The 19,491-nt window shown below is 36.3% G+C and overlaps 1 protein-coding gene across 1 annotated transcript; it reads right to left on the reverse strand.

Annotated features, from left to right (window-relative positions):
* Positions 1-1,706: 1,706 nt before the first annotated feature.
* On the reverse strand, positions 1,707-9,886 carry LOC147069154 (fibroblast growth factor receptor 2). Its single transcript, XM_085951101.1, has 6 exons — positions 9,529-9,886; positions 7,933-8,051; positions 6,998-7,226; positions 4,618-4,688; positions 3,606-3,866; positions 1,707-2,537 (listed from the first exon to the last, which is right to left on the reverse strand). The coding sequence occupies exons 1-6, from the start codon at positions 9,593-9,595 to the stop codon at positions 2,262-2,264; spliced, it is 1,023 nt and encodes a 340-aa protein (XP_085807227.1). The 5' UTR covers positions 9,596-9,886; the 3' UTR covers positions 1,707-2,261.
* Positions 9,887-19,491: the final 9,605 nt, after the last annotated feature.

Raw genomic sequence — 19,491 nt, forward strand, 5'->3', positions numbered from 1 at the left:
ATCGCTTTAGCTTTATAAAGCCAGTTAAATTATTTATAAATATTATAAGTGATACATGAATCTTGCGACGATCATTATTAATTAATTTTATTAATAAAAGACTTCGCTTGGGATCTTTATATTTATTTATACAAATTTTTTGACTCTTTCAAAGTTGGAAGACATTAATTTTGCTGCGCATAAACAGAACATTGCAGATTTTTTTTTTTATTAAAGTGTGTAATTTTCCGGTGAAATGAACAACAGTACCTAATTAATTTCAGAATACAATAATTTATTCATTGTAGAGTTGGCTAAAAAAATCTATAATTTTTTTCTTTGTATTTATGATATTCATAAAAGAAAACGTAAAACTTGTGTTGTTTTCACTGCTATATTATTTTATGCAAGTCTACATATATAAATAATATAAAATTATAGGATTATCGGAAGACATTATAATCACAACTTTTGACAGCTCGACTTTTTTATTCGTTCGTTGATCAGTAGCAGAGCTAAGATTAATCGGACGATTTGTTTGTCTCTGTGTTTTGGCTCGCCAATGAAGCGCTGGCTTAAAATATCAAACATGTCTGAAATCCAACGAGCCTGGTCTGCGGATTAAACAGTCCGCAGATCTGGGGTGCTCCTCGCGAAAAAAAAGTCCGAAGACAATCGTCTGACTTGCGTGCCAATGGAGCACACGCATTTCTCGTGCGCCAAAACGCGCCTTGTGGGCAAAGGCACGTGGCGCTGAAAATTACCGCGTTCGCGTCGCGTTGACGTGGATATATTAATTACCTATGTCAATAATTTGGTTTGCTAGATATGCATTGTATTGTCTATCCGTCATCACGGCAATTTTCGTAGGCGTAGCGTGTCTTCAATTTGCTGAAACTTGCACCGTCAGCCCAGAGATACCTACATGTTTTCCACGAATATTATTAGATACCTATAAAGGGGTCAAGATTTTTCTACAAAGCAGAATTAATTGAAGTAGGTACGCACTAAATAAAAATACAAACGATTCTGCTTTCCTAATTAGACATCCAGTTAATTAGGGCAGCCATGCCCCCCACATCCTAAAGGAGGCCCCTAGGCCACGATGTTTGGCGAAGCCCCCCCCAGTGTAATGTTCCCTAAATGGCATTCCACGGAACTCAGGGTTCCGTGTGAAATAAGGGTACATATCTCGTGTATTTTGGCGATTTTTAGTATTTTTAAATAAAATTCAAAATCACATTATGAAGCACAGATCGCGACCCCTTTTTTGATAGATTTGAAGTAACATGTGACCCTTCGCCAATAAAATAAATAATTTTGAAATAAAATTCTACTTTATGTATAGGTATGTATTTATTAGTGGAGTAAATTTGTGGTATATGTTTATCTCACTTAACTGGTCGACCTGCCACGCCAGGTCCCCAGGTTAGAGCCCTGTCAGCCCCCCTCCCTCCTTGTGGGTCAAATCTCAAGGAACGGAAACCAAACCGAGGACAGTTTTAACATCACAATCAGAGAATATAAAGTTAACGGGAGCTGGCTTCCCTACAACACTTATTACGGATGTCGGGAGTGGAAAAAATGCGATGAACTTTAACACGACGTGTTAAAGAATATGTCATTGTCAATTTGTACGTCTGTATGACACTAATAATATGTATGTTACGTAATTGTAACCTGTTAACAGAGAATACATAATATTATTTAAAACATTTTGTATAACTGACAGTGACGTAAAGTACTTACAGACTGTTTATTTTGTACATACTCTTTGCCATTCTAACTTTTTATTTGGGGCTGCATCTAAAAATTCTAAGGGATCAGATACACGACACTGCAGTTTGCATGCGTCAACGCAGGTCTTGTTTGATTCCAATCGCTTGCATTTGGAATCAAGTAAGGCCTGCATCGACGCACGCAAACTTGTGTCGCTAGATTTCAAAATCAGCCAAGTCCATAATAGATGAATAGGAGAAAAACAGCTTTTTGTTTTCTCAAATACACAGTCACAAGGGTGAAAGTTTATATTATTTCGAGTATAGAATATTTAAAACTAATAAATTTGACATTTTGATAATGCAGAAATATTAGAAAGCAGTAGTTCTTCAGCAATTCACAAAAAAGTCAAAAATACCTAAAGGTGGGCTTGGCTGATTCTGAAATGTAGCGACACACTTAATTGTCGTGTGTCTGTGCCCTAAGTCAATAGGAGACGGTCGAAATAGAAAAAAATAGTTTTGTAACATATTCCGATTATGTCCAATTTATTAGATTGATTTCTATGTATAAATGTATTTGTATTTGGGTTTTTGAAGGTCTTTATCTGCCTCCCGGTGTGCACGACAGACTTCGCACATAAGATCACGGCTCCCCTGGTCAGTACTCGTTTCTTCTTCTTTATTATCTCGTCTTCTTCTTCTCGCTCTGCATATATACCACAGCCATAGCATTACTGGTACGAATGCCAACGCGAATGGAAGCAAGAACAGTAAGTATAGAGACCACGTTCGTTGTTTCCCGTTCACCCAATCTTCGTTTTCATCATCCCCCAGCACCTAAAAGAATGGAATATTGGTTACTCTCAGTCCTCGAAATGTACCGGAGTGTTCCGGTTTAGACATTAACAAAATAATTAAATTCATTTAGGTAGGTACTCATATTATTATTTTTCTTTGCGTTTAATACCTACGTAACTTATCGGTCACATACCCAGTAATATATAGGTATATATAAAGTTTGAAAATGTCCCTCTGAGGCGGACGAAACCGATACTTAGGTACAATAATTATTTAATAAAAAAATGGACAATTCAAATAGATAAAAACCTACCAATAAGCATAACAAAGACGACACCCATGAAAATCTCAAGTTTTGTGCAACTTAACCAGGGCTCAAAATGGCCGGAGCGCCGTTTTGGTTCATAAAATCACCAAAACTATCGCTCCGTCTCGTGGAAAATTTTATTTGACCATCTGAGCTAGATATGCCATATAGGTAACAAAATATCTAACACACTCATTTTTATAAAATAAATATAAAATTAAATAACTAGGTAGGTACCTATGCTACGAGTAATATTTTCGTAAAATTATCAAGCGCTCTGGTTCGTAAAATTTTCCATTTTGAGCGCTGAACAGAACAAAAAAGTGACCGTGAAAGTGAAAAAGTCCCGTGGGGGTAGGCAGGTCATGTGTGCGATACTTTATAAGGGCGGCGAATGCAAATATTACAAAGTAATAGCGGTTTTTCATGAAGCGGACTATGCGGTCGCTTCATTGGAAATTATCGACGTTTAGTTTAAAAAAATAATCAAAGCATGTAATACGCATTGTGATACAAATTTTCATAAGAGTGCTTCCAAACCTGTCAGCGTCACAGACTTCCACGTACTTAAAACCACCCCTCAGTCGATGATGTGTATGTAAATTTAATAAAAGGTGTAATTGCCTGTTTAAGATAGCCGAAAATGTATAATATAGATACCTAATAAATTTTATTTTAATGATTTGAAACTAAAAATGTAAGAGGAGAGAAGAGCATAAGGGCAAGACTTTGATTAGGCTTCTAGGAGCGTCACCGGAATGGAGTCGATTAATTTCAGGGAAACGACAAACTTTACTCACCTCTAAATAGGCACTCTTGTTTGTAAACCCTTTAGTGTTGAGGGCCACACAGAAATACGTGCCGGCATCTTCCGCCCGGGCTCTCGGAAGTGCCATTTTACTGAGATGGACATTCCCTTCAAGGGTGACTTCCCCGGCCGGTTGAAGGGGGTCATACCACTTTTCCAGGTACCGTAAGTCACCAGTTCCGGCACGTACTTTCATCGCCACCCACAGGATTCTTGGTGGAGTTCTACTGGATACTTTGCATTGGAATACGGCCTGTAACAGATTTATAAATATAATTCAGCTCCAAGACACTACGCTTTGAAGCAGGGTTTTGAATATGTAAGTGTCAGAAACACACATTATTATAGGCGTGCAGTGACGTCCCGTGGATGTAGGTGGAATGAGCGTCGCTTGGGGGCGGCAGTTACTCGAAAGGCGGCAAATTGAGGAGAATCATTAGGTATATATAGAAATAGGTAGGTACCTAAGCTTAGCTAAAATTCAGCTCATTGGTTGGAAACAAAATGTATTAATTAACATAATAGGTTTAACAGGACGGCATTTTTTTTTATCGGGATCGTGATGTCTAGTTTATTTTCGTTGTCCTTGGACGACACGTCCTGGTGAGCAGCAATGACACATGCAAATTGTCAGGTGTAGTATTTTTAAATGTATCTGAATCCGTGGACTCTCAATATTGTCTATTAAAGTAGAGATGGCATTTAAATTAGGTTTAGTGGTATATTTTGTTAGTAATGTATCCATACAACACCTTTCTCAGATATTGCAGTCATGGAAGGATGATAAAAAATACTGTATAATAAAATGGGCCGGTATTCTGGCGCTGCCTAGAGGCGGCATTTTGTCTAAGGACGTCACTGTAGGCGTGCAATAGTAAGCTATAGGTATGAAAATGTGCGTCACAATTTCCAATCGATGACATTACACCGGTTGGGAATCTCTGCTCTAGAGAACTAGTTTGAGCATCACTGTTATAATATTGATTTGATAATATAGGTAATACCTGCATATCTTTATAAACGGTCACGTTTTGAGGTAGCCCGTCGACGAATTGTGGCAATTCTGTGTCTTCATCTGTAAAATAAATTTACAAATTAAGTATGCATTCTTATCAAGCATTCACATAGAATAATCGTTGGGGGTTGATCCAATTAAAAAATACATATCAAGAGTGTTTTTTTTTTATTGATTATTAAGGCGGCTGAAGAAGGTGGGGCTAAGAAAATCTACCAGTGGGTCTATTCTATACTTATCGACAGCTAAAGTGAAAAGTGATAAATATTATCAAACTTAGGGTAGGTTTGTATCAAAGTATTAGCACTTATTGTAACAATTACAACAAGGTGGTTGTATTGTTGCAATACGTGCTATATTTTAACAGCACCTCTCTTGCTGCTGTTAAAATATATCACGTATTGCAACAATTATAACCAACGTATTGTAATTGTTACAATAAGTGCTAATACTTTGATACAAACCTACCCTTAGTTTGATAATATTTATCACTTTATCACTGTAGCGGTCGATAAGTATAGAATAGACCCACAGTGCCATTTACTTTCACATTTACCCCGCCTACTAATTATGAGCGTCTCGCGAAATACCGCTCTTTTCCAGGTTCATTCCCCAAACACAGACACTGCGAACTTTGAGTCTAGCGATATCTAGACACCTGACCTGCATGTATAGAAATATTGCCCAAAAACCGTTTTTGACCGCCATTTTTTTTACCAAGATGGCGTCGTTTTCGAAAGGATGCCAGAGTGGCACTTAGCGAGAAAAACTGAGCCAAAAAAGCTTGCTCCTTCGACAATGCCGGCCCCCCTCTGGCGACTAGACTAATAAGGGCAGACCATAAAGGCCTCGTACTTCCTAGAACAGGGATGGCGAACCTTTTTACGTACACGTGCCAAAATTTCCAAAATATAATTTTTTGACTCTCCGACGTGCCGAGCAGTTTTTCGTGTAGTTCGAGCAGGAAAAAAATGAAAAAATAGTTATAAGAATTCTATTAAAAAGGTTAAAAAATAATAAGCAATTGGGTTCTGAGTATTATTATTATAATACCTACTTAGTTCTTTACGCACAAATTGACGCCAAAATTTCTTCTATCGCTACAGTGGTCTCAAGCATTGTAAAATGATTGTAAATCGATCAAAATCAGAGGTTCGCGCCTGATGAGGTCAGTGCTATAATATTATTATGTGCGACACATAAAACCTAAAGACCTATCTATGCGATTTAAATTAATTATATTATAATGCTTATTCTTCAAGAGCTGCCTGTTCATTTTTATACAATGCTATCTGTCATTTATGCATGATTTTCGTCGTTATCGTTTGCGCATCGATTGGTAAATATTATTGGTTAAAATATTATTATTAGCATTTTTAATATTATAATATAATATGTATTTAGGTATGGGTATTAGCACCCACGGTGGCCGCGCGGCTTAAGCGTTGGACTATCACGCCGATGGTCTCAGGTTCGAATCCCAAGTACACATAATATTTTTCAATTTGTGTGTGAGTCAGGGTATGGACCTAATAGGTTGAGCAAGTGGCTGACATTCATTTCTCGTAAAAAACAAAATCTGTTAATACAAACCTCTACCCTGTGGAGGCCCATATGTTCCTATTAGGATCGGACACTTTTAAATTAAGATAAGTATCTATTTTTTTTCTCATCAACACAAAACATTCACTTGCCATGCAAAATCATTTAGCGTGCCCAGGGCTCGAAATGAACCGGAACGCCGTTCCGGTTCGTGAAATCTGTAAGTTATCGCTCCGTCACACGGACAAAATAATTTGACCGTCTGAGCTAGATATGCCATAGATACAACAAAAAATCTAGCACACCTTGTTAATATTCTCAGAAAATTTTCGAGCGCTCCGGTTCGTAAACTTTTCCATTTCGAGCGCTGAGCGTGCCACTAGTGGCACGCGTGCCATAGGTTCGCCATTCCTGTCCTTGAGCAAGTTGGGTAGAGTATCCTCCGCGTAACCTTGCCATTGTACACAATGACAAGGATTTGTGTGTACCTATACGCAACCGTATAATTGTATTATTAAAAGCCAGGCACTTGATTGGTTTACTCACGTTTTAATTTAAAAAAAAAATATTCCAAATGGCAAGGTTAGATGGTGGCCACTCTACAATATGACGACGTATATATCTCTATCTTGATACTATCGTGATACCACGTGATGGTAACGTGTTCGAGCCATTACTTACTTACGAGCAGTCTCTAACTCACGATTCAAGACAGTCATACATAAACGGCGCATCCAATAGATTCTCTTATAATGAGTTATTTAGTTTATCATAATACTTATTCATAATTTAACCAAAGACAACAGATGTAATTATGTGCCATTAACCATTTTGATGAGGCAATACTTCCAGCTGTGTAGCACTGTTTAAATCGATCAGCTGCGAAGCTCTCTGCCGGCACCGGTAAAGCCCCGCATGGTTGGGCGTCACTGATCGCAGTTTCAGAGGGCTGTCGGTGGCCTTGAGAAGCTCCCATCCCTGTCCGATACCGTCGCGACGCACCTCGTCAATGGCGTCTGAACAGGACATAATATTCGAATGTACCCCACTGCACGCCTGAAAGTAAAGAAAAATAATTACTAACCACCAGTGATGATACTACATGCGATTGTACTTTAATCATGAAACTGGCCATTTTGAAATTAGTTTTAAGTAGGCAACGCACAGGCTACGCATGCACTGCAATGCATTCTAATGCAGAAGTGGTCATGGCCTCTATGCATAAATCTCCCTTGAATACGATTATAGAATGTAGCAATAATATATCCGTCGTACCAACCATTCAGTTGCGAATTTATAATCAAAATAACGTAAGAAATAATCGGGCATAAAATGTCATGGTACTATTACACTGTCTCTGTGAATCTGGAGAAACCCAAATCGGTACCAAGCCGACAAATAGTAAGGGTTGATTACGAAAATAAATAATAATCAAGCCGGCAATGCTGTAAATCGCGGCCGTTTAAAAATATCTGCAACGTCGCCATTGTGGACCGCTTTCAGCTGAGAGCGAAACATAACATGGCGGAGAGAACGAGGCAGACTGTCAAACAGTAAACATTGTTAACTCGCGCTACGCATAAAAGAAATTATAAAAATGTAACCATTAGTAGATATTAACGTAAATAAAACTCGTCGTTTCTGACCACAATTCCGGTGTGTTATTTGTCCACCTCCAAGTCCCGAACCCAGACGAAAAACCATAAAAAAATAAAAGTGACAGCATCTTTTCACTTTCGTAAATGGAGGGAGATGACTGTACCTTATACTCCCAATGTGCTATTGTACTTTCCATTCTTCCAGCACACCTGAGGACCACGTCTCTCCCTTCCAACACTCTCTGAATTCTTGGCTCTCTTCCATCAGACGACGATGGCCAATCTGCAAATAAGGGCGGTTCTATAAAACGTTAATGTTGCACCTATACTATCTTGAACGGCATGGCCCCCGCAAAGGGGGGCCTTACAGGGCACTAGCCTGGGGCTACGGGCTCAGGAAGGGCCCGGCGTGGCGAGTCGACCAGATAAGTGATATAAACACACATCACAAATTCTCTTTAATAGTAAAAAAAAAAGTAGCCTTCATTATTGTTATTATTTAATATTATGCCGTTGTACGATTTAATTTGTAATTGTGTATCGATACTTGACAACTCCATAATTCTAATGGATGTATATTATGTACACTTTAATATAGGTACATATTAATTTTACCGCGTACACCATTTGGTACCTACTGTAAAGCGTCACACTGCCTTCGTCTTTAGCGATAGGTAGGAAGGCCCGCCAAAGATTCTATCCTGGGGGCCCGCTTCAGGATGTGGGGGCCATGTTGAACGATGTGAACGATTCTCGAGAATTGAAGAATATTTTATTCTCGAGAATTCGAGATTGGTTTATTGAATCGAAAATTCTAGAGACAGAATTTAAAAAACAAGAATCAACCACAGCTACAAGAATAAGGAGACTGTAAGACCGATTATAACTGAGGTGCCCGCGTGTATCAGCTAAGGTCAGAGTTCGAAATGAACCGGAGCGCACGGGAACGCAGCTCCGATTCATGAAAACTTAGCGTTCCTTATGAAATCCCCGAAATTATCGCTCTGTCTCGTATAAAAATTAATTTGACCGTTTGAGTTAGGTAGGCCATATAACAAAAAATATAACACACTAATTTTTACAAAATATACTTCAAATTAGATAAATATGGTAATAGGTATGTAGTAAAATGTTTCATTTTGAGCACTGGCTAAGATAAATCCCGGACTGTAACAGGAGAAAAGAAAAATATGTATTTCAATGCAGTCCATAGAAAATTTTCTTTTTGTAAGCAATTCATTCATTCTCAAAGATCTCTCACAAAGAAAATCCTTAAAGACTAATTTTATTAAGGCTATACTTCAACTGGGGCATGGTCTAAATCTAAAACGATCGTGACTACGCGACTCGAAGATTGCGCAAATTAAAAAAAAAACATAATTTGTCATAAAAAGTCAACATGCGTCCATTTAATGTTAAGTTTATTGTTCTATTACTAATAATAATAATACATTCATTGACATGTTTTCTTCTTCAAGTAAATGGGTAACGTTTTTTAGTCATCTTTACACGATTTAAGAATTAATTCCCCCGTCGCAATCACAAAACAAATTGACGTGTTCACAGCTCGACTTTCGCTCTCCGATTGCCAGCCAGTGCGAAATTTCGTCGCACCTATAGTTGAAAATTATTTGCCGTTTCACTGAAGTACCGTCTTAATTATTGTTATATAATAACATCCATTTAAAATTATTAAAGTAAAAAAATAATATTTTAATATAGATACTATATTAATTACATATTTAGGAGTACTTTCTTACTTTCTGTGCATTGATTTGTCATAAAGTTTGTGACAATGGCCGCCAGCAGGATCCAAAATCTGACCATTTTTATGCAGGTTCAAGTGTTCCAATAAGCATATCGAATTACTTCCTTCGGCACCATTATTTTTATCACAATATTATTCCTTTCACAATTATCCACAGTTATTTCATTACACCATGAATACGTTACATATTTTATTGGTTATCCTTTTAGGCATAATAAAGCTGTTTTAAAACAACCCCACATCATCCACAACACTGATTAATGATTAATCTACATTTAATGTAGCACGACTAAAAATTTTATATCAACAGGATGAATGTGTACTTCCTTAATGGTGATAAAATGTGTGATAAATTTATAATCAAGTACTGATATTAAATTTAGTCACTAGTGAAAACAACAAAATCCATTATATTATTGTGTAAAACAAAGATTCTTAAACGTTTGTTCATACGTGACCCAGATAGTAGGGATTGCAATACCGAATGAAAATGTCAATACCGGTTTTTCGGTATTTCTTATTGAATACCGGTATTAATACCGGTATTTCTTAAACATTAAAAAAAGAGAATTAGGTGCTTATCAATAAATATAGCTACTAAAATCTTTTTAAAATATTATTTTATAGTAAAAACCTACATACCTACCTACATTTATTATGTTGACATTTAAAAATATATATTGATCATAATTGTAGAACTAGTGATTTTTTACAAATAATTTGAATATTTTGATAATTTTAACTAAAGCCCTCAACAGTTGATCAAGTCCGGCTGCAGGAAAAGCTTCTTAAATTCAACGCTTGTACAGTCATCAATAATTATAGAATAATTGAACATTTTTGTCACGGATGTTTTATATTATTTCGAAATAATATTATGATAATTTATCGCGACAATTACTTAGGTATATAAATATATTTGATGACATTTATTTTGTTTTATTATTTTTTCACCTCTGTTGGATTCACTCAATATATTTGCATTTTAGCAGCACATAACTTATAATTCATTTTCAAAAGCATAAACGAGTGTGCTTTCTCAATACCGAAAATTCCGGTATGTTGGATTTTTAAAACTGGTATTTCGGTATTGATAAATACTGGAATACCGGTTTTAAAATACCGGTATTGCAATCCCTACCAGATAGCTTAAACTTTTTTGACATTAAACTACGACGCTGTATTTGGCAGGGTAGATCACCAAGTGTTCGGTGGTAATGTTCAAAAAGGTGTTGCACCAGAATTACGTATAATAATAAACATAGTGAAATAAAAATTACACCACTCTGCAGTGAAAATGAGAAGTAGAACCCTCAAGATGTGCGATAAGGGTGAGGGGAAAAGGCATCGGTAACTGCTATATAACATTAAAGAGGGTCTCTAAAGCCGCAATTAGACCAAGCAAGCGAATGTTTGTTCTTCCTCCACTCCAGCGAACTTCGTATGCTCGCTCAACAAAAAGCGTTTACGGCAAGAGAATTTCACTGGAATGGGGGAAGAACAAACATTCGCTCGCTTGGTCTAAAGGCCGTCCACGTGACGTCATACTATTACAATGTTGGCTATTTTAACCCACCCCCTTCCATCGTCACATAACCTTTTACCACCCTGTCTATATTACGTCACGTTTTGGACACTAAATGTTAAAACTGATTTTATTTAAAAAAAAATATTTATCCTAATATTCCCGATCCCCAATATTGCGTTTTCAGATCCTTTCTTATTTTTTATTTACTTTGTGACGTCAAATTTTCTATGACCCCCACCGCCCTAGAGCGTGACGTCATATATGGACGACCCCTAACCTAACCAGTCATATCAATTTGTTTTTTTAATGTTTATTCAAAGATTTATGTATTAAATATATTGTCAAAATGTTCATAAATGCCAATATTCGTGGAGGTATTTTAATAGTCTTGATTTTTAAAACTTTATACAAATAAAAGATAGTCGGATTTCTTGATTTTTATTTTATTTTTATCGTGGGGGGCTTAGCAATCAGTCAGTGCGTCGGGCCTCGTTTACGGATGGTTGGATGACGTCGTGTGTCTTGTACAACTTCGCTGCAATACGCTTCCGGGTCTATCAAAATTCTCACGTCATGTTCTTTTTCAATATGTGTTTGGCCCCAGAGTATGGAACTAATAGAATGAACAAGTGGATAACTTAACAAATATTAAGAAACCTCTTCGAAAGCTGGTCAAGATCCACATCACATTATTATAGTCAATACCAATTAGCCAAACATTTAGGATCTCTGGTTAAACTACCTAAGTACTAGTATTTAAACGCATGAAGGTATTGTTATGACTTATGTCATTTATTGTGGTCACCGCGTCGACATTGTTTTATTAAACCTACAGAGATAATGAAATTTTACCACAAAAACTATACTTACATGGATCTAGGACGAGTTGGTGCCGGGACAACTGGACGCCAAGCAATTCGAAATTAAATAGACGTTAGGTACTTATACGTACTTTAAAAAAATATTTAATGTTATCATTTATATTTAAATTATTATATTATGATTTAATAGTTCGTGAGAATTTAAATATGCACACGTACATATTGATGTAATCATGCATATGTTTAAGTTCCAACGAAAAAAGAGTTTTTTATTGTTATATATAGCCTTAGGCATGGTAATTCTCAATCCGCAATAAAAGAAACATTATGTTAAGAGTAAATTGAATTAAAACTACTAAGTGGTAGATAGAAAATGATTAAAATTCATCGTCTACGTTCTGTTTACGTGTCTACGATAGTGCGGCGTCCAATTGTCCTGGCGTCGAGTTGTCACATTCCCACTTACAACTTACTTGTAAATTGTACGCAAAACATATCACCGTGGCACAGTTAGCCGTGAGCTTTCTTATCGGAAAAAGATGACCTATACTATACGGTCACCAATTTCATTAGATTCAATATGAACATTAGGAATTCAATTTTCATAGCTGATTTTGGCAAAATTCATGAATTCAAGGATGAAAACCTAACCTAACCTAACAAATAATCCAGTATATCGGGTATTTTCAAAATTTGTTTTCTGCTGGCTTCCTGTAAAGTGTGACATGAATTTTATGTCAGTACCTACTATACGACCCAAAAGCAGAATCCAAAGCAGAATGCAGGAACTCGCTGAAATAAGCAACAAAGTAGGTTTGAAAATAAATGTAACAAAGACGAAAGTCATGTTCAACTGCTTTGCGGGCCAAAAAGAGATCCTCGTCAATGGCACTCAGCTCGAACAGGTGAAAAACTACATCTATCTGGGACAACAAGTGTCTATAGATGGATGTATATTTGATGAAATTGTTCGCAGAGTAAAGCTAGGCTGGAGTGCTTTTGGCCGCCTGAATAATGTCTTCAAAAGTGACCTTCCACTGTGCCTAACGCGCAAAGTGTTCAACCAGTGTGTGCTTCCCGTGATCACATATGCGTGTGAAACATGGACCCTAAGTAAAAGAGAGATCCATAAACTTAGAGTAGCACAACGTGGTATGGAGAGATGCATGCTGGGCATAACGCGAAAAGACAAGAAGAGGAATGAGTGGATAAGGAAGCAGACAAGGGTTTGCGATGTAATATAGTTTATTAGAAGCCTTAAATGGAGATGGACTGGGCACATAGCTCGAAGAAGAGACAATCGTTGGACAAATCTAGTCATCCAGTGGTATCCAAGAAGTACAAAACGTCCGCAACGTAGACCTAGAGGCCGCTGGATCGAAGAAATGATAAAGTTCTGCGGAAGTACGTGGCATCGCAATGCACAGGACCGAGAGAAGTGGAAGCAGCTTGAAGAGGCCTTCATCCAGCAGTGGATATATTCAGGCTGATGATGATGATGATGACTATACGACCCAAAGAGGTTGAACGGTCTTTAATATACGGCCATATATTTTTGAAACAACATTATTTCACGGCTAAGTGTAATACGGCGAACTGCATACGTACAAGTTTCCGGACACGTACTTACATACGCTACTGTATATTTTCGTTTATAATAAAAAATAAAGTGTTTAAATTATTGTACCTATGCAAAATAATAAAAGGTAGGAACACGAGAAACGTAAAAATATCACAAATATCTGATGAATTGACTTCTAATTGTGAGTTCAGCCCTGTTACTTTCTTTTAAATAAAAAAACTGAGACGTCAAAGTGACATTTGATGTTTATTTGCTTAATAACTGACGGTTATGAGTGTTATGACAATCTGAAATTGGGTAAAACTATTTTTAAACTCAAGATGACTCCATCTTTTATAATAATAAATTTACAAAAGTTCCTACTTATAAATATTATGATGTTCCTAAGTTATCATTATTCTTTGATAATAGCCGTTGGCACGCCATAAATATTATTAAAAAATATTGTTTATTTATTTTTTACACTAAAATCATATTACAAGGTTCGCCATCGCTGTCTAGCTAGACTATAGTTATAGTATAATAATATGACAAACTGGCCAAGACGTGAATCAGAAAATTTTGGCGCATCCCTCACAAGGACACGATAGAATGAAAGTAAGTCAGAAAGCTTTCAAGTGGCGGCGTGGTGGGGTGTAGAATTCACACAGTCAAATCACCCTTGATTAGGCCATGGTGACCTCACTATTATGTAATCGCATTAATGAAACATTCCCAGGCATAACAAAATTGATGTTTCTCATTCAAACATTATAGCCTCGTGATACGCCTGGCTTAGAAGAGCCCATTTTTGTGTTGGGGCTTTCTGAACTCTCTCTGATTCATAATGGCAGTCCACGGCAGCGTTGCCATGTCTACTGATATTTTTGGCAATATACTGAATCTACTGATATTTTCTGAAATCTACTGATATTTCTTCATTTCACAAAATTCCCACCAGCCGGGAAAAAAACTAGCCATTTTTGAAAACTTGGGAATCTGCGGCCCGCGGCGAAATTTTTTTCCTAAAACAGAAATCTACTGATATTTTGTCGAATCTACTGAATTTTTTTTACACATTCTACTGAAATTAAAAATTTAGACTTGGCAACACTGGTCCACGGCGTTCGGTTGCCACCGATGGCTGTAGTTAGTGATCGTATCTGCGTGCACTGTCATAATTATAACATTTATTACATATTAATTGTCTTGATTTATCTATCTATCTGTAACGCATGAGAGAATACATATGTAAATGTGTAGGAGAGAGTGATAAGACGTGTGAAAAGGGGTGAGATGAAAGAAAACATACACGTAAATAAACTAAGATGCAAATAAAGAAATCGTTTTTTTATCGGGTCGTGAAATATAACGAATGATAGGATACTCTCATAATAGTTTGACAGATGCTTTCTATTGCAGAACTACGGTACATCGAATAATGTTGGCAGGTTTTTCTAGCAAATTATAATACCAGTTGAATACGTCCCTACACAAAATGCCGCCCCAGGGCTGCGCGAAAATGTCGCCCCATTTTTTTATACATTATTTTGTATCATCCGAGCACGTTGTCATTTGTTGTCACCGTGGACGTCGAAGGGCAACGGAAGTAAACTAGAAATCGTTAACTCGAAAAAAATTACAGTCCTGTTAAAATTTGTGTGTTAATTAATACATTTTTGTTTCCAACCAGTAAGCTGAATTTTTTAATGGAAAGATATTTTCGTTATTTTAAATAACTATTTCTATAAGTATATAAAAAAATGATTGTCTTCGATTTGCCGCCCTTCGAGTAACTGCCGCCCCCAAGTGACGCTCAATCTGCCTACCTCCACGGGACGTCACTGTATCTACGTGCACTGTTATAATTATAACATTTATTATATATTTGTCTTAATGTATCTACCTATCTGTAACGCATGAGAGAATACATATGTAGGAGAGAGGGATATTAAGACGTATAAAAAGGGGTAATATGCAGGGCACGAAATGGAACGGAACACACCGGAGCGCCGTTCCGGCTCGTGAAATTTGTAAAATTATCGCTCCGTCTCGTGGAAAAAATATGTTGACCGTCTGAGCTAGGTAGGCCATAGAATAAAAAATCTGACACACTTATTTTTATAAAATACACATACGATTTCATAACTATGTAAATATCTTCAGAAAATTTGTCGAGCGCTCCGGTTCGTAAACTTTTACATTTCGAGCGCTGGTAATATGAAAGAAAACATACACGTAAATAAACTAAGATGCAAATAAAGAAATCGTTTATTTTAATCTTTCGTGAAAGATAACAAATTATAGGATACTCTCATAATAGTTTGACAGATGCTTTATATTGCTGAACTACGCTACATCGAATAATGTTGTCAGGGTTTTCTAGCAAATTATAATAATATCAGTTAATAATTTATTGGCAAGCCGTTCTTATTATGACGGTTGAAATCATCGCTTCGCTAATTTAGTTTAGGAATTGTTTAAAATACAAACCGGTGTCTATTAACGGATTTATGCATTTTAACGGATCGTATCGATTAACGGCCAATACAATAACGAATAACGAATATAGACGTTAACAGACGTTTGCCAAACAACGTGTTTAATTGGGCACTGGAACAGGAAAACATGCGCGAATTTATTCCACAGAAGATTTAGTATCAACAGATTTCAGTGAGTAATAAATAGGTACGTACTGCACTGGGTAAATAATATTATCATATCCCAATGTCGAAGACTTCTTACTTAGCGATTATTTACCGCTTACCTTTTAGCATTTAGCTAATTCACATGGATTGGTGCGTACACAATCTCTGACAGTTGGTAAAGCATTCGGAACCAGACCCGGGCTTAAGGTGATTGGACCGATTGAGCACTACCGGGTCCAGGCGCGCGCACAGAAAAATAGCTTGGATGGTGCATTTTGAAAAAAAACTTACACAATATTTTTTATTGATTTTTAAAGCAGCATTTTAAAGTTAAGAAAAGTTTCTTATCTCTTCAACGCGGAATATTACACTTTTGCAAATACATTCCCCATACACAGACACTCCATGTTTTGAGTCTAGAGATAAATACCTGGCCTGTAGTTATAACTAAGGGTGTTCACCTACAAGCAATTAAGAGCTGTCGCATTATCGCAGTGGTTATCGAATGCGCGTAACTCAACACTCATAATTATTATGTTCGTTAGTGTCCGTGTGTGATGTCAGCACTGTCTTGTCTCATAGACATGCCGCATTAGAATATTAAAGCAAACATTGGGTGCCCAAGATAGTTGCACCAATTTATGACTGCCAGTTCCAGTGGTCACAGACCTTGCGTGTCGTAGAATGCCGATAGAAGCCAATCCGTTGACAAGGTTGTTCGAAGCCAAATCATCCGGGTCACAGTACCTATATCAGTTATCAATTGTTCTTGAAAACACTAGGAGCTTTAATTTAATAAGTGTATGTATAATTTTCCGATAACTTTGAAATAAAAATGGCGTCTTGTTTAGGTAAGTAGTTTTGATAATATATTATCAAAATGTCCGGTAAATTATAGTAATATGAATATGTACCTACATAATATAATATAGGTATTAATATTAAAGAATTGTATTGTTGTTTTTATTTAATAAAATTCTTTTTTTGTAGTACTTATTCCACTTTTAATCAATAGATTAATTAGGACGGGTTTCGTCCGCCTCAGAGGGACATTTTCAACTTTTCATTTCAGTTGAAAATGTCCCTCTGAGGCGGACGAAACCGGTCCTAATCTATTGATTAAAAGTGGAATAAGTACTACAAAAAAGTTGCGTTTTATTAAATAAAAACAACAATACAATGCAGTTCCACCATGAATAATTGACAGTTAACAAAATAAAAGAAATTAAAGAATTGTTTCAAGAAAACTATTCACACTGATAGGCAAGACCCCTTCCCCATCGTCAACCATTTTTTGTGGGGTTAATAATATTTATACCCCATACCTAGGGGCCTCTCGCATAATCTCCAATTAGACCTCGCACTTGTTAGAACTAGTCCTGTTTGAAGCAGTGGTGAGTTTAGGGACGTAGAGACCGGACGCACTTACTGTTTTTAAGTCCCTCCATTGACCATTATAAAACACAAAATACCTAGTCACCAAAAATTACAAAACATCGTATAAATCCATTTATATACAGTCAAACTTGGTTATTACGAGGAAAATGGGACCGACTGAATTTGCTCATTATAAGCGTTACTCGTTATATCAGAGAATATGTATTTTTAAACGAGCGGTCACATAACACGAAAAGTCGCTATTAAAACAAAAATACACAGAATTTTTGTGTATTTTCATAAACCACAAAAGAAGTTGTTTATTGTAATAAACGATGGTAGGTACCTACGGACTTCACAAACCTTAGATTTTTCAACCATATGCGTGGATACTTTTTCATTATTGTCGGCGAAAATACCAATTAGGTAGGTACTTAGACACTTACCTAGTGTCATAAACGTAATCCGACCCCGGTGGCATCCTGTCCGATCGGATTTTATTGCTTAGGGTCGAAACGACACATTAACAGTTTTAAGAAATTTTTGACGATATTTAAGCTCGGAATATCCGATAACTAGCTCGTTATAAAAGTGAATAAATGTATGGAGGAAATCATAAACTAAATTGTCAACGAATGTTTCGCTATTACACCCGAGATCTCGCTATGTCCGAGATCGTAATAACCGAGTTCGACTGTATTGAAAAACGTAGGTAAGCACATATAAAAAAAACAAATGTATCTCTTTCCTAGAATCACGTATTTTAACTAAAAATAATAATTATTATAATTGAAGAAGACATACTATTAGGTATACTATATTATATTCTACGCACAGGTTGTGAAAAATAAGCATTTGACGAAGGTAGGTACCTACCTAGTTTAAATTATTTCAATTTACAAAATAACGTATTTATGGGTATTTAAATGTAATTTTTACCAATTTATTGTCTAAACAAAACACTTTTCACATAATTTATTTCAAAATACGAACCAATAAACAATGTTAAAACCATTCCCAAAATATTTACTTCCCTATTTACATTATTTGCACTGATTTAAACCGGATAATTTATTTATGGATTTATTATCTATGCTTGTTTAGGTAAGTTAGGTAAGTAGGTAGGTAGGTATATCACTAATTTTAGCATTCTATTTTTTATTTTAAACTCAAGAATGAGAACCGTATTCTTTAACAAATAATATTTCACAAACTTTTTATAAAATTAATTCGCGATACTGTAACGTAACGTCTGTTTACAAAACGCAGTCTTCTCTCTGCAGAGTATGAAATTCGTTTGGCGGTATCGCATAGCAAAATCACAAAAATATCCTTATCAAAATTGATATCGAAATAGCACCAATCACTGCTATTTATTTTATTTTATTGATAATTTACCGATTAACATTTTTACCGATTTGGGCAAATGTTTCACGAAGGAATTGGGTTGGCAGTGAATATTCCAAAGTTCTCACGAGGGCAGTGACGTCTCTAGGTAGAGTGCCGCCCTAAAATGCCGCCCCTTTCATTTTTACTCTCAAATTGTCTGAAAATTCGTACGTACTTAGATATTTACTAATTTTATAATTTCTTTCCGACTACCTTACAAATAAACCAAAAATCCTTAATTTGACATCATACACACCAGCAGGGAAATCAAAAACAATGAAAACATAAATACCTAACGCAGCGCTCAAAATGGACTGGAACGCACCGGAGCACAGCTCCTGTTCGTGAAATTCCCGTCATTATCGTTCCGTCTCGTGGAAAAATTAAATATTGCATTCTGGTTCGTGAATTTTATTATTAAAACGTATTATTAAAATTAGTTTACTTTACTTACATACCTATATTTCTTAAAGTTGATACGAAATTTGTCTGAATAATAAGTAAAAAAAAATATATTTATGACATGACGTAAACCTCGATTTTCATCTGCGGCGCTGACAAAATTATGCCCAAAACTTGCATGTCACAAATTTAAAGACAGTTACTTCATCTGAGCTTGGCAGGTATGTTT

The sequence above is a fragment of the Rhyacophila brunnea genome, unplaced genomic scaffold (assembly GCF_057557595.1).
Source record: "Rhyacophila brunnea isolate RB1 unplaced genomic scaffold, BYU_Rbru_1.0 scaffold_24, whole genome shotgun sequence".
Classification (NCBI taxonomy): domain Eukaryota; kingdom Metazoa; phylum Arthropoda; class Insecta; order Trichoptera; family Rhyacophilidae; genus Rhyacophila; species Rhyacophila brunnea.

Excerpts from the sequence above, each read along its gene's own strand:
- LOC147069154 (XM_085951101.1), bottom strand. The coding sequence starts at position 9,595 with ATGGTCAGATTTTGGATCCTGCTGGCGGCCATTGTCACAAACTTTATG. Across the intron at positions 8,052-9,528 it reads GACAAATCAATGCACAGAAA|ATTGGCCATCGTCGTCTGAT; the intron begins GTAAGAAAGTAC and ends CCTTATTTGCAG. Across the intron at positions 7,227-7,932 it reads TAGCACATTGGGAGTATAAG|GCGTGCAGTGGGGTACATTC; the intron begins GTACAGTCATCT and ends CTTTACTTTCAG.